Source organism: Mastomys coucha, unplaced genomic scaffold (assembly GCF_008632895.1).
Source record: "Mastomys coucha isolate ucsf_1 unplaced genomic scaffold, UCSF_Mcou_1 pScaffold9, whole genome shotgun sequence".
In the NCBI taxonomy this organism is placed as follows: domain Eukaryota; kingdom Metazoa; phylum Chordata; class Mammalia; order Rodentia; family Muridae; genus Mastomys; species Mastomys coucha.
Genome location: NW_022196915.1, coordinates 21,416,935 through 21,434,127, shown reverse-complemented (window position 1 = coordinate 21,434,127; position 17,193 = coordinate 21,416,935). Strand labels below are relative to the sequence as shown.

At 36.7% G+C, this 17,193-nt stretch overlaps 1 protein-coding gene across 3 annotated transcripts in view; it reads right to left on the bottom strand.

Annotated features, from left to right (window-relative positions):
- Wapl (WAPL cohesin release factor) overlaps positions 1-17,193 on the bottom strand; it is a 68,104-nt gene that overhangs the window by 26,245 nt on the left and 24,666 nt on the right. For all 3 annotated transcript variants that reach the window (XM_031362909.1, XM_031362911.1, XM_031362910.1), the window contains exon 5: positions 1,413-1,508. In XM_031362909.1, the coding sequence (XP_031218769.1) occupies positions 1,413-1,508 (96 nt within the window). The remainder of the gene's footprint in view (positions 1-1,412; positions 1,509-17,193) is intronic.

Here is a 17,193-nt window from a genome sequence, read left to right as displayed (position 1 = left end):
AGAACAAAGCATGTTTCAGAATCACAAATAATTACTAATATATATAATGGTGACTTCATAATCAACTTAAGAAAAAACATTATACTGTGTTTATTAAGAGTTCTATTCTCAGACCTGATGATGAACTAGTCCTATGCACAAGGCCCTGAGTTCAGCCACTAGCAACACAAACACATGACCCTCAATCCTCAAATTTTTGTTACTGTTTTAAGAACTCATTCCATTGGTAGTTTAAGATAACCAAGCCTTCATCTCCTAGTTGCCTGGATTATGGATAGCAAGACTATTTTACAAAAAGGTTGGTTTGGAAAGTATTAATTCAATATAATTTTAGCTCTATGAAAATCAAATTAAGGAATAAAAGTCACTTTACATTATACAAATATAGATAGCTGGGCAGAGGCGAAGAACACCTTTAATTCCAGCACTTAGAAGGCTCTTTAAATTCAAGGCCAGCCTGGTCTACAAAATGAATTCCAGAACAGCCAAAGATACCACAGAGAAACTCTGTCTCAAAAAAACAAACAAATACGCAATAATAAATATTCAGACAAAACACTCTTAAACATAAATAAAAATAAAATAATTCTTAAAAAGGCAGAGGCCCAAACTTAAAAAAAAAAATCCACATGTTATAGAATATAGTCTACAATATAGCTTTGGGAGAAAGAGTGAGGTCCTGCTATGCAGTCCTTGTTGACAACAAGGTGGTGATTCCTACCTTAGCCTTCCAAGTACTAGGATTACAGGTATGGGCCATCATGCCTAAATTTATTATAAATTCTCAGGATCAGTAAGTTGGGAGTAAAGTGCCTGCCATGAGAGCATAAGGATCCCAGTGTTTGGATACTAAGTATTTATACTCTTTAAAAAACAAAAAAGAAAAAAGAAAAAGAAAAGAAGAAAACAGCACCCCAGCAATTTGTGGTAATGCGACCCTGTCTCCAAAAATTAGGCAGTGAAAGTCAAGGCCAATGAGATTGCTTAGCAGGTAAGGTTGCCTGCCAAGCAAGCCTGACAACCTGAGTTTGATTGTCAGAACCCACAGGCTAGAAGAAATTACTCATATAAGTTATCCTCTACTGAGTACATACACACCCACAAAAACACATACATAATATCACACACACACACACAAATCAATACTAACACTTCATACAAGGAATAATTTTTCTTAAACCCTAAATACTATAAATTCTATGGAACATTGCGTCATTAAATCTTTGGTTTGCTTTTTTGTTGTTTAGTGTCTGAGATAGGGTTTCAGTATGAAGCCTAGATTGGCCTTGAGCTCCTACAAAGTTTTAATTTATAAAGCTTTCAATTAAAACCTTGTAAGAACAAAAACTAAAATAATAACTATCTAGATTAATTTCTATTTTATTTTAAGAGAAAGAAGAATATTTACTTACTGTGACATTCTGAGGTTTTGCTACTGGTGGTCCAGGCAATTCTTCTGAGTCGGGATGGTTCCAATGCCTTGCATTATATACAGCTTTTGTAGGTGACTAGTGAAATGAGAAAAAAAAAAAAATCAACTGCTTCTATCTCACTTTGTATCCCTTACAAAAAGGTCTCATTTATCTGGAATAATTGAAATGCATAAACATACATTCTCAGACCAAAAACAGGGCTATTACCAAGACTATGCTAGACATAATCACTTTAGTATTTAGCACAGAACTGGTAACTGCTCTTTTGTGCAACCAATTAACCAGAAGAAAAAAGTACTTGAAATTGCTAATACACACACACAGATTATATATAGCAGTTATCTAAGAGGAAAACAGAGAGCTAGTTTATGTTTCATCTACACTACACACATTACCCAGAAAACCTAATAAAGTCATTGCATGAATTCATAGATTATTTAGACATAATAATGAATCATCACTTAATGCAAATCTACTTCCTAAAAGTAATGGTAACAGAAGCTTTGGCATTGTGAATCTTTCTTATTTATTTATTTATTTATTTATCTATTTATTGGTACAGAGTACTTTCTTGGGAATGAATAAATATTTCATTGAATACAAGTTCTATCAGTACCAGCCTGACAACTGGAATTAAGTTTCAGAACTTAACCCACATAAAAAACTGCATGTAGCAAATATGTATCTGGAGTCCTAGTATTTCTACAGAAGAATTGCCCAGGGCCAGAAAGATGGCTCAGTGGTTAAAGAGCACTTGCTGCTCTTCCAGAGGTCTTGAGTTCAATTCCCATCAACTACATGGTGGCTCACAGCCATCTGTAATGGAGCTGATTCCCTCTTCTGGTGTGTCTGAAGACAGCGACAATGTACTTACAAAAAGGAAATTAAACAAACAAAAAAAGAACAACAGCTCAGAAGCTTGTATAAGCTAACCCCTAGAGTAAGTGGCACAGCAGTAGCAAGAACAAGAGACCCCTGACCTCCACATATGCCCCTTCATATGTATGTGCCTACATTTTTACACACATATTCACACACACACACACACACACAAGATAAGTAAATGATTTTATTTTAAATAAATGTTTTGAAAGCCTAGTATACAATGCATGTGGTGGTACACACCTTTAATCCCACTCAGGAGGCAGAGACAGATGGATCTCTTGAGTTTGAGGCTGCCCCAGTCTACTAAGCAAGTTCCATACAGTCAGAGCTAACCACAGAAACTGTCTTGAAAAAACAAAAACAAAAAGAGGAGGAAGAGGAGAAAGAAAGAAAAAGGAAAAAAGAAAAGGAAGAGAGTCTAGGATTTAATATATTTAATTCAACATATTCATTACCAAAACTTTACTCCTCATACCAGTCATATTTGCTTTATAACTTTCCAACAACAAAGATCAGGCAGTTTATGACAGGTAGAAGTTCCATACTCATGCGAATGAAACCAATGGAACCAATTATACACTGTCACATTGAAAACTGTTCAAATTTTATAAAAGTAGACAAACTACCCTCACAAGACACACTAGTCTAAAGAAGTTCAGTGGACTAGCGTTTGTGAATTCTACACCAAAATTATATAAAAACATTCATATTGAATGTTCATAGATTATAAACTGTCTTGAATTTTTTAATATAGGCTATTATTGTACTAGTAAGCCAATTTACTTAAAATTATGAGAAAAGTCTCTCAGTTTTAACACTCTGAATTTCAGAACCAGAATAGTAAAGCCTGCAAATTCAAATGCATAGAACTACATTTGTATTAAAAAAAAAAAAAAGAAAACTTTATTTTCAAAAGGAAACTGACTTCAAAAGAAAAAGAATGACAAGACAGAAGAGTAATACCATTTTTATTCTTCAAAGACGTTGATACTAAATATTCTCACTTTAACCCTCAAGTCTCTGATCTGACTAATGATTCTGTTTATGACAGCAATCTTCCTATTTTTTATGTTACACATACAAAATAGAGTATTTGCACAAAAACCTACTTCAAGAATGGTCAAATACTCCTGTTCCCATTACTCTTTAAAGATTTATTTCTTATATGTAAGTACACTGTAGCTGTCTTCAGAAACTCCAGGAAGAGGGCATCTGATCTCATTACGGATGATTGTGAGCCACCATGTGGTTGCTGGGATTTGAACTCAGGACCTTTGGAAAAGCACTCAGTGCTCTTAACCGTTGACCCATCTCTCCAGCCCGCCATCACTTTTATAAACTAGATTTACATTAATTAATGATTCATTCTTATACCTAAACAATTTATGAACTCATGCAATGACTTGATCAGGTTTTCTGGGTCACATGTGCACACAGAAGATTAACAAATTCTAAAAACTAGCTCTCTATTCATGTTTATCTCAGAAAAGCACTATACAAGTTTTGTCCCTCTTCATTATTAAATCCTTGATTTGAGAAACCTCTAATAACCTCAAGTACACTCAGAGCCCAGGCCATGATTCCAAGCTTTTGATGTAAATCTTTGTCCTGGGTTGAAGTGTGGCTGGTAGTACACCTACCTAGCATGCACAAGGTCCCTGATTCCATCCCTAGCATTGTAATAAAGTCAAAGACAAAGAAAGGTATTTCAAACTGCAAAAATTCTACTGATTTTTATTTTTTATGAGTTGGTGTTTAGCCTTCTTACAGATATGTGAACCACATGTGTGAGTTACAGTTGTGAGTTGCCATGTAAGTGCTGGGATTTGAACCTGGGCCCTCTGAAGAACAATCAGTGTCAACTGCTAAGCCATCTCCCCAGTCCCCCATTCTATTTCTTTTAAGAATACACTAACTCAGCTGGACAGTGGTGGCACACGCCTTTAATCCCAGCACTTGGGAGGCAGAGGCAGGCAGATTTCTGAGTTCGAAGCCAGCCTTGTCTACAAAGTGAGTTCCAGGACAGCCAGGGCTATACAGAGAAACACTGTCTCAAAAAAACAAAACAAAAACAAATAAACAAGAATGCACTAACTCTAGGTAATAATCTTGGGTTAAGAAAAAGGATATTCTCCATAGAACAAAACAACAGGGAAATACAAGATTCTTAACTAAAACACTGTAAGATCAGGCAAAACACTAATTACTAGTTTAAATACTAAATATTACTAATAGCTATTTTAATGTTGGGCTACCTAATAGGAGTCCACCACCTTCAGGTAAAAAAGGAAATCCATCATACAGGGACTCCTACCAGCAATGGGAATGCTGGCATTGAAATGTTTTATATTAAGAATCAGGAGGACATTTTTTTTTAGTTAGCAAAATCTAACTGCCTGTAATCTTAATACTCAGGAGACAGAAGAGCAAGGAGTTCAAGGTTAGTCCTACCTACATAAAGTTCAAGGCGAGCCTGGGCTAAAAGAACGTTTTCTCAAATAAAAACAAAGCAAAAAACATTTCTTATTCTGTGTAGTGGCTAATGCTATCAACTTGATCTAGAATCACTTAAGAAACAAGCCACCAGGCATAGCAGTGAGTGACTAATTCCAAGTGAAAAGACCTACCTTGAATATGAGTAGCACAATTCCAAGGACTGGGGTGTAGGACTCCATGGAAAGGAGAAAGTAAGCTAAGCACTAGCATGCACCTGTCTCTGCTTCCTGGAAGGGGATGCAGCATAGCCAGCTGCCTCAACCCCTGTTGCTAGGACTTGCCCACCAGGATGGGCTATACCTTCAAAGTGTGAGCCAAACTTAAACTCTTCCTCCCATGAACTGCTTCTTGTTGGGTATTTTGTCACAATGAGAAAAGTAACTAATACATTATCTTTAGCATATAACTTGATGAGCCTAGACTTGTAAAGTTTTTGATGCTTATCATTTTAAGTCTAGTGCAGTGTAAAGAAAATAAGAAATCTGATCAGCACTTTACCTTGACTTTTATTTCCAAATTTTACAAAATCATGGGGCTTTAAAATTTTTAGACTTATGTGCATTAGTGTTTGCCTACATGTATGTGTACTTATGATGCCTAGTGCCCATGGAGGACAGAAAAAGGGTGATAAATAGCCTGGAACTGGAGTTATGAATGGTTGTGAGCCACCATGAAACCACTGAGCCATCATTTATCTCTCTGACTAGTTGCAGGGCTTATTATAGGATAGAACTACTGAAGATACATGCATCTAAATAAATAACATGAGTGTTAGATAGGGAGGGAGAGAGGGAGAGAACATTGAATTGACCCTGAGCTCATAATAGCATTCTAAAAATGGTACAAGAATTTTACTTGCTCCAATATGAACTGTGTATGTAAACACCAGAGCATCTGATAGGCCACATTCTAATTTTACATAGTACAAGTGATTCTGTAGAGTACCTAAAAATGTTTTAAAAAAGAGCAATCAACTTTTCATGGAAAATAAAGATCATGAACACCATGTAGAAATCTGGTTAAGTCTTAATTAGGTCACTCACACTGAACTACCAGGGTTATCTTCCATCTTTTTTTAGTTTTAAAGACGGATATATAGCACATTAATCACTTTTCTTAACTTTACTCTTTATTAGACAATTTCTGCCTTCTGTTTGCTCTCCAATCTAAATACTTAGAACAAGGAGTGAACAGCTCACATAAATATGCTAACATTCTAAAGAGTTGGAACCAGGTAAGCATGTTTCAGAACAGCACCTTACAAACATTCTATGTTCGTTCTTATTTACTTCTCCAGGAATACATGCAACAAACAAAAATTTTACAAGCAGAAATTTCCTACAGTTAAAACAAAAATAGAGCGCCTTCCTGTCCCACAACACTCAAAAGAAGCTCCACTCCCAGGCACTCTAACATGCACAGGATCAGAAGTGAGGAGGACACAACATCTGTCCCAACACTGGGAGTAACTGGGACCCCCAGGACCAGGCACACAGGAACTCTGTCAGCCCAGTGACTCAGGTTTCTTCAGGTCAGTCTGAGCTGGTGCCCTGACCAGACCTTGGGTGCAAGCTCCACAGCCAGTCCTACAACACCCAGAGGAAGCTCCACTCCCAGGTGCTCTAACAAGCCCAAGGGTCACAGGATCCCAGAATCACAGGATCACAGAGACAGCGTGACTCTGAGGAGTTCTGACACAACCAGGATCACAGGAAGGACAGGCTCCAGTCAGATTTAGCAAGGGCAGGTAGCACTAGAGATAACCCAGATTTAGCAAGGGCAGGTAGCACTAGAGATAACCAGATGATGCGGAGCAAGTATAAGAATATAAGCAACACAAACCAAGGTTACTTGACATCATCAGAGAATACTCCCACCATTGCAAGTCTTGGACCCACCATCACACTGGAAAAGCAAGATTCAAATATAAAATCTCTTCTCATGATGATGATACAGGATTTTAAGAAAGACAAATAGTATCCTCAAAGAAATACAGGAGAACACAGGTAAAGAGCTAGAAGCTCTTAAAGAGGAAACACAAAAATCCCTTAAAGAACTACAGGAAAACACAATCAAACAGGTGAAGGAAATGAGTAAAACCATCCAGAATCTAAAAATGGAAATAGAAACAATAAAGAAATCAGAAAGAGAGACAACCCTGGAGACAGAAAACCTAAGAAAGAAATCAGGAGTCATAGATACAAGCATCACCAACAGAATACAAGAGATAGAAGAGAGAATCTCAGGGGTAGAAAACATTGTCACAACAGTCAAAGAAAATACAAAAAACAAAAAGCTCCTAACCCAGAACATTCAAAAACAAGACCAACTCAAGTCTATAGTAATGACAGAAACAGTAAGCTGGCATTTTGCTCTTTCCCACTGAGTAGGCCTCTAAAAGTGGGTGTGCTGGGAGAGGGAAGGGAGGATTCCCACCATTTTTATAGTATAATTTTGTTTTTTAACAAGACCAACTCTGCTGGAGAGATGGCTCAGTGGTTAAGAGCACTGACTGCTCTTCTGATGGTCTTGAGTTGAAATCTCAGCAACCACATGGTGGCTCACAACCATCCGTAATGAGATCTGATGTCCTCTTCTGGACCGTTTGAAGACAGCTACAGTGTACTTACATATAATGTAACATATGTTGAAAAACTACATATACATAATATTAAAGGGGGGCTGGAGAGATGGCTCACAGGTAAAGAATACATTGGCTGCTCTTCCTCAAGACTCATGTTTGATTACTAGTACCCATATAGCAGCTCACAGTAGGTCTGCAACTCTAGTTCCAGGAGATTCTGTGCCCTCTTCTGGCCTTAACAGGAGCAAAACATGTATACAGTTCACAAATATATATGCAGACAAAACACTCATATACATAAAGTATATACATTTTCAAAAAATGATTTTAAAGGAAATAGTTTACAGAATATAAACAATCAGCATCTGAGAGAATGAGACTAAAGTAAAAGCATAATCTAAAGTCACATGCTTACATAATTACTATTCTGAAGAACTATACGTGTCAATAGTAAGTGAATTTTTCAAGAAATAAAATACATGTAACCCAGTCATGGTGGTACCCACTCTTTAATTCCAGCACTCTGAGGCAGAGGCAGGCAGCTCTCTAAAGGTCAGGGCAATCAAGGTTACTTACGTTAAGACCCCATCTCAAAAACAAAACAAAGATCCCCATATAAGAAGGTGTGGTTGCACTCAGGAAATTGAGGATTCTGGGATAAACAGTACTTCCAGGTCAGCCTAGGATACAGTGAGCGAGAGACCCTTTACAGTGGTGGCCCATGCCTTTAATCCCAGCACTTGGGAAGCAGAGGCAGGCAGATTTCTGAGTTTGAGGCCAGCCTGGCCTACAGAGTGAGTTCCAGAACAGCCAGGGCTACAGAGAAAAACCCCGTCTCAAAAAACAAAAACATAAAAACAAACAAACAAAAAATTCAAACAGACAGGTTGTAGTGGCTCACACCTTTAATCCCAGCACTTGGAAGACAAAGGCAGAAAGAGCTCTACAAATCTGAGGCCAGCAGGTCTATAAGAAAAACAAAAATTACACAACAAAATCCTATCTTAAAAAAAAAAAAGTAAATTTTACATTTTTTAAGAACGTTAGAAAGCACCTGGCTGATTTAAAAAAAAAAAAAAAAAAAAAGCTGGTTCCCTACAAGTGGTGGGAACAGGTCTCAAATTAATTGACCTTTAACTAAATTTACATTTTTATAGTTTTTAATTTAGGAAAAATGTTAATGTTGTTCATATCATTCACTAAGAATGGAAACGGGGGGATTAAAATTTAAAGCTAAGCAGAACCAAGAAACCTACTTATATTTCAAATAAATCAAGGACAGACCAACTGATCAAAAGGCAAGCAGGCAGATTACTAATCCCAAGTAATTTGTGAACAGCTTGACTTTATACCATTGATATTAGTGCCAACAAGGCAAATGTATGTCTGTAAACAAATTCTGAATAACTTGAGTATGTGTGCAGTATGTATGCCTATGTATGCATGTTTATAGAGGCCACAAATCAATGTCAGGTGTCTCTATCGCTTTCTTACAGGAGACAGGGTCTTTTACTAAACCTGGAGCTAACCAATTGACTAAATTGGTTGACCACTGAATTCCTGGGATGTACCCAAATCCTAACTCCACAGAGCTAGGGGCTTATAAGTACTATCATGCATGCCCCCCATTCCAGATGATGGGGACCCAAAGTCTAATCCTTATAGTTGCCTGTTAAGCCATCTCCTCAGTCCCAAATCCTGAATATCTTAATGGCTTTACTGCAGTGAAATAAGCAAATACTTTTTTTAGAAATATTACAAGTTTTAGTAAATGTGATGCTAATGCTCACTGTCAAAAAAAGGGAAGAAAAAAGATTGTGGGGATGTGTTGATACTGAAGATAATCTCTATGATCTCAAGATATGTTCATGTATTTGAATCTACATGAGTATGTATTTTATATGTATGTGACTATATAAATGCATGTTCTCCATCTCTGTTAAAGGTACCAAAATTAATGAAAGCATACCTAGTGCATAAAACCGGGTCCCTAGAGACATCTACAACCAATTCCCAGGAATGGACCTTAGCAGATAGTATAAGATGAACCTATGTTATTCAGAAAGTGAGGAATTTCTTTAGAATGAGAGTCATGTCATGAAGACCAAACAGCCAGTACTTGCATGCCAGTTACCTGAGTGACCAGAGGCAGCCATGGAATTGGAGTTACCAGTGGCTGGAGCTTCCATGTGGATACTGAAAATCAAATCCAGATCCTCTAAAAAAGGAGCCAGTACTCTCAATTGCTGAACCACCATTCCAGGTCCTATTTTTAATTTTAAAAGCACCTAAACTGGAGCTGGAGAGATACTTCAGCAGGTAAGAATACTGGGTGCTTTTTCAGAGGACTTGTCCATTCTCAGCACACAAAACAGGGCTCACAGCTATCTGTAACTCCAGTTCCAGAGAATCTAGCCTGTGGGCACCGGGTTTGCACAAAATATCTTTACATGCATGCAAGCAAAAAAAGACTCACACACACTTCAAAAACAAAAAAACACTGAACTAATGAAAACTAAAAGTAGTAATACTTTAGTAGTATTTTAAATAAGAGAATGAAGAAAAGGATTATATAGAAAAAATATTTTAACTTTCCTAAGTATTTTTACCTCATTACTTGCATAGATCAGTAATTTACAATGCCTAGTTTAGTATTCAAATATTATTTCTATAAGAGAAAGATAATGCTAAAACTATTTAAAATTCTGGTTTGGAGAAACATTGTAGTGAGCGTTAAAAGACTATTTTTTTTTTTAATTTCTTCTGGTATGCCTGATCAGCTAAGCACTCAGATCATACATTAACTAAAGACAAAGGAAGAAAGCCAATTGAACTGATTTTCATCCATAGACAGAGTCAACTAGAACTCATCTGACAACTCTTAATAAAACTACTCTGGATCATCAATCTACGAAAAATAAACAGACAGCTATGACTCTGAACTTTCATACTCCTCAAACTCATCATCAAGGTGGTTCCATTCCGGTCATCCTTTTATTTGGGCTTCATGTGTATTAACATTGCAGGTGTCTAGTTTTTAGAAATCATCATCACCTAAATATCTGAATCCAAAAATGGGAAGTAAATCCTCAAATAGAAAAGCAACACTCACTAAATACATCGGACAAAAAAATGCTGTTTTGGGAGAGTGAATTCTAACTGCTAAAACAAGCACTGTGTGGAAGAACATTTGTTCTTGGGTAAGATGTGGGAGTACTTGTCCTTTAAAGTCTCTTCATTTATGAGATTCTGTTTTTAAATTAACAACCTATATAAACTTCAGAAAACAAAAAAGAATTTATAAAGTTTTACAACTTTAAAATTGCAAGTTCGCAATTTTAAACTAGAAATTAGTATGTACTCTTGACCTATAAGCTTACTATCAAGTGTCATATTGAATGACAGAAGGAAAGTAAAAAAAATTAAGTCCAAAATGTTCCTTAGAAAGTCAGACAAAAGATAGGGCCAGATGGGCCCAGTTTAAACCACAGAGAAACCCTGAAAAGTAGTGGTAGAAATATTTGAAAATTGAAAGCACAACTGATCTTACATTAGTTTCTTCAAAGACCCAGAAGCAGTCTTAAATGCAAAACAAGGTAGCCAACATTCCAAGAAAAATGCAACCTTCCAAGTACTGAAGGTAATTTTGGCTGATTTTTATAAACACATTGCCTTAGCAACAGACAGAGAGATAAGGAGGAGTTGAGTGTAAAGTGAGTAGAGCAAGCAGTTCTCTCTAAATCAGCACAGGCATGACAGCTGCAAAAAAGGGCTAAGCAGAGAAATAGTAGCCAGAAATCAGAAATGGGTGATGATTTCCACCAGAATTTCCAAATGATCAATTCTTAAAACTTAACCAAGGTTACTTAAATTCAGTTATGTTCAAGTCCAATTCCTAAAATCCCTTTATTTTCCTAACTAGCAAATGACTTTTTTTTAAGTCTTTGGGTTTTTTCTTTTTTGTTTTAAAAACATGTACATTGACTGTCCTGCATTTATGTACTTATATGCATCACAGAGGGTGTCAGACCCCAAAATTAATAAACTAAGAACCCATGTGGATGCTGGGAATCAAACCTGGGTCCTCTAGAAGAACAATAATGCTTTTAACCACTGAACCAATTCTTGAGCCCAGCAAATGACTTTTTAAAGCCATTATTTAAGCTATTTTTAACCAGTTTTCTAAACGTTGCTCGTTTTTCTGTAGCATATAACCTCCCAGACAGCCCTCAATCCTACTATAAATAACTCCTGCCTATATTCCTGATAAGGTTAAAAACTGTATTGACGACATGTTTAATAAAGGTAATGTGGAGCTGGAGAAGATGGGTCAGCAGCTGAAAGCACTTCCAGAGAACCTAGTTTGATTCCCACTAACCACATGGTGGTTCAGAGCCATCTTTAACTCCAATTCCAGGGAATCTGACAAACTCTTCTAAACTCTTTAGGCAATTAGGAATACAAGTGGGTGTACATACATACAGGCAGGTAAAACATTCATATACATAAAATAAATATTTAAAAACTTTAAAGAAAGTTAATATGAGGAAGTAGAGAAAAGGAAACTCTTGGCTAGGCTGTCTGTATCACTAAAGCAAGAAGATGACCTATCTGACCAAGAAACTTATTGACAAATATTACCAGAACTGCCGGACAGTGGTGGCGCATGCCTATAATCCCAGCACTTGGGAGGCAGAGGCAGGTGGATTTCTGAGTTCAAGGCCAGCCTGGTCTACAGAGTGAGTTCCAGGATAACCAGGGCTACTCTGTTTTGAACTGGGTGCACAACCAGAGAAACTCTGTCTCAAAAAACAAAAACAAAAAACAATATATATGCATGTGTGTGTGTATATATACATGTGTGTATATATATATATATGTATTTTTACATATATAAAGGACTAACTAAATAGTTGAACATATTGAAGATAATGACAACTAGATTTCTCACTGTAGTTAAGGAGAAATAAAATAAATAGCATGAAGGCCAAAATAAACCTGGTGTTGGACCAGAAGGGAAAGTACCACTGTGACCTCTAGATTCTATACAATTAGGTATGAAATCATATGTAAAAAACACAGCATGATGGGGTAGAGATATATAGGACACAAGTAGAGAGGAATTGCCTGGCATGAGCAAGGCACTAAGAACACAGCATTGTTTAAGTCTTTAGTCTTTAACAATAAAACATCAACAAAGCCGGGTGGTGGTGGCGTACGCCTTTAATCCCAGCACTTGGGAGGCAGAGGCAGGTGGATTTCTGAGTTCGAGGCCAGCCTGGTCTACAGAGTGAGTTCCAGGACAGCCAGGGCTACACAGAGAAACCCTGTCTCAAAAAACCAAAAATCAACAAAAAAGTCTATGTATTTTTTTTTTACAATTTTGTGTACTTAAACAGGGTGTTGAAGGGATAAGAACACAATATCTTCTCTAGTGTTCATATTAAAACCAAGGCAACTAAATTGAATCAAAGGAAGCACTAGACAAATCTAAGTTGAGGCCACTCTACAACTTTTGAGAACATTTCCTACATCCACTCACACCCACTTCTCTCCCAAGGTATCTGGAAGATAATCTACATAAAAATATTTGGAGAATTTAGTTTTCTGGGAATCCTAACTACTCATATGGGAGCATCTAAGTCTCTTCAGGGAATAAAAGACGGACAACTACTATTACAAGAACGTTTTACTCACATTATATATTAAAGTGTGTGCAATTCCATATGTAGCTTTTTAAGTTTAAACAAATCAGCAGTCATTTCCTTAATTTTCCTGATACTATAATATCATGTCCATCAATACAGCAGCAAATAGGTCTGCTGCCAACTTGTTTTCCATGACCTGGTTTACTTTAGGCCAGATAAATTATTTCAAAATCAGGTCGAGTACAAGCTCTGTGAATAGCAAAGCAAACTCTCTCAAGATTAAGTTTAAAACTAAATTTAAAAAACTGAACACAGGGCTGTAGGTATAGCTCAGTGGTAGAGTGCTTACCTAGGATGTATGAGGCCTTGGGTTAGATCACTAATACTGCAAAAACAAAGCACTACCAAAAAATTAAATACAAATAAGCATACATGATGAACTCAACTAATTGAAATATTAGGCAAGAAACATAAAATTAAGCCAGGCAGTGGTGACACATGCATTTAATCCCAGCACTTGGGAGGCAGAAGCAGGTAGATTTCTGAGTTGAAGGCCAGCCTGGTCTACAGAGTTAAGTTCCAGGACAGCCAGGGCTACACAGAAAAACCCTGTCTTGAAACCCTCCCACTCCCCCAAAAAAAAGAAAAAAAAGAAAAAAAAGAAAAAAAAAGAAAAATAAATAAAATAAAATTAACAAGGAACTGTTTTGTTTTGAGATAGGGTTTCATTCACGGGCCTAACTGGCCTAAAACTCTCCTTGCTGACTAACTTGCCTTGAGCTCATAGAGATCCACATTCCTCTGCTGGAATTAAAGGCCTGTGCCACCATGACTGGCTTTTTAAAAAATTTCAGACAGGGTCTCTGCTACGTACACCCTAGTCTAGCTTCAAACTCGCACCAAGTCTCCTGTCTCAGCCGCTGAATGCTAGTTATTACTGTATGTGTGCCATCTTGCCCACTTTCTAACCAGTCACCCTTAGTAAGATACGATTTAAGGGCCAAAAGAACTGCAAACATAGCTTAAACCTCACTCGATATTTACTGTTCCCAGTAACAATCACTAGTCCATCACAATGTGGTTATTATGGGTGCACAGGCTACAGCAATAAACCAAATACAAAAATGCCACATCAGGGCTCACAAAATGGCTCAAAAGGTAAAAGGCGCTTGCTACAGACACCTGATAAGGAAACATAAACAATTATTAACAGTGAAGCTCTGGCTCTGGGGGAAAAAAATTAACTTAATCTAATCCAGGATATAGATTTATTAATTTACAGATTCCTAAGCCAATAGTGGAAAGCATGTTAAATAGTATCAAGGAAACAATTAGATAACTTATATATACCCTAAAGACAAGTATCACAGCTTACCAATAAAGATAAGTGAAAGAGAATTCTTTGTAAATAAGAATTTATTTAAATAAGGTCAATATAAAAACAAAATATACAAAACTGTTACAAGATTTAACTAAGAGTCTTAGTTAAAAGGAGTGGGGTGGCCGGGCGGTGGTGGTGCATGCCTTTAATCCCAGCACTTGGGAGGCAGAGGCAGGCAGATTTCTGAGGCCAGCCTGGTCTACAGAGTGAGCTCCAGGACAGTCAGGGCTACACAGAGAAACCCTGTCTCAAAAAACCAAAAAAAAAGGAGGGGGGAGAGGTGGGGAACTAAGGACTTCTGAGGACTATAGATGAAAACAATATGACCAGGCATTAAGAATTATTTTTTAAAACACTTCTTTTCTTATAGGTTTTAATCTTATCACTAGACAGGAGATTCTTTTTTCTTAAGAAATGCTTAGGGGGCTGGAGAGATGGCTCAGTGGTTAAGAGCACAGACTGCTCTTCCAGAGGTCCTGAGTTCAATTCCCAGCAACCACATGGATCCCTCTGTAATGGGATCTGAAGACAGTGTACTCACATACAATAAATAAATGAATAAATAAATAAAAATTTTTTTTTAAAAGAAAAGAAATGCTTGGGCCAGGGGTGGTGGCACACAGTTTTAATCCCAGCACTGAGAGGCAGAGGATCTCTGAATTCTATCTAGGCTAGCATGACTTCCGGAGAAAGTTCCAGGACAGGCAGAGCTACACAAAGAAAGCCTGTCTTGTAAAAATAAAAAACAAAACAGAAGGAAAAAAAAAGAAAGAAATGTTTATGCTAACAATGGAATTATTTTCAAATACTACAATATATATGTGATACTACTATATGATAAACATGTTATACAGAAAGAAAAAAGTGTATACCATGATAGCAAAATTCTAGCTAAAAATAATACATGTCAAGAGATAAGGGGTTTTATATTTCTTTTTTGGACCTGAAGCTTTTCACAATAAAAATTTTGAACAGAATAAAGTAATCCTATCAATCATCAGGTCTCAAAGTATAGGCCATGGACACTAGAGATATATCAAACTCTTTCAGAAGACTATAAATCCAAAACTATTTTCATAATTACAGTATTGTTATTTGCCTTTCTCACTGTGTTGAAATTCCTATGGATGATGCTCAAGTCAGTCTGATGGTGTCCTGGCAAGAATCTGTAAAACCTACAAATTATACCTCTTATCATCACTGCCACAAACCATATCCATCAGCTTCATAAAAGCCTAAGAATTATTATCAATTTTATTAAATCTCAATGTTCTATGTGACAAATGTGCATAAAATACTTCTACATACAACAACTTTTTGAGCTGCATATATCTACATTTGTCAGAAAAATCATTCTTTACTCCAAAGACTGGCAAACATCCTTATTAAGACTTGGGTATATGGCAAAAGTATTTCTGTAAAGGAATAAAGTGTCGTCAGCTAATCCCTTTAAGGCTTTTGGTGCCAATGAGAAAAAATATCAACTCCAGCAAAAACTAAAATTCTGGAGACCTTGATCTATTACTGTGAATCTGACTGCTTCACAATACTGACAAATTTTTTTGCCTTGATGATATTAACATGAATTTTTGATTGTGCATAACAAATGTGTCACCTTAGAAAGTTTGCATAACTCAAGGTGGCTAGTATTTTCCAAATGGCCAAAATATATGGTTTTAAAGCATTCACAGATAAAATGTATATCCAAAATGTATGGAGAAGCAATATTCTGATGTAAACAGTCGGAAAGGCTTACAGACATAGTTTAATCTTTAAAAAACTAAAATTTAAGTTTTGGTGTAGTGCGCCAAATATAAAATACACCTCAAAAGCTTACCTAAAACTAACCATTATAGAGCATGTTTATGTTAGATTTTCTTCAAATATTTCAATCAATATAGCACAATAAAATATACTGAATGCAAAAATAGGAAAATATAACTGTTCTCCCCTAAGACATAGATAGTTCTGGCTGGCCTCAGACTCAGAAGATTCATCTACCTCTGTATCCCCAGTGCTGAGATTAAATGCATGAGCCACCACACCAAGCCTTCACGTGTCTTTTTTTTTTTAAAGCTTGTCTTTACAGAGGTTTACAAAAATAAAGGTATAATATTGTTATTCTTCTACATTTTGGTTTGAAAATAATTTTCCATATAAATTGTTAGTTACATTATTAGTTTAGCATTTTAGGAAATCATAAATAAATACAAATGGGGTTTGTTTTTCATATCTAATCTATTCAGTGTTTTTTGGTTGTTTTTGTTTGTTTGTTTTTCTTTTTTACCGCGTTTATTAAAGACAGGGTTTTCTTATGTGGCCCCAAATCGTAAAGCTGTAACTTGTAATGCTCCGGTATCAGTTCCCCAATTGCTGAGATCACAGATATATGCCACCACACTTGACTCTAACTTAATGCTGATAGTGGCCATGTAATTAAAAGTCCTTTGGGGTCCTTAATACGTGTTAAGAATGTAAAGTAACGGGCTGGCGAGATGGCTCAGCGGGTAAGAGCACTGACTGTTCTTCTGAAGGTCCTGAGTTCGGATCCCAGCAACCACATGGTGGCTCACAACTACCTGTAATGATCTGACACCCTCTTCTGGTATGTCTGAAGATAGCTACAGTGAATTATGCCAGAGGGGAGCGAGCGGGCTGGGAGAGGTCCTGAGTTCAATTTCCAGCAGCCACACACATAATGGCTCACAGCCATCTATACAGCTACAGTGTACTCATACACATAAAATAAATAAAATAAATCTTTAA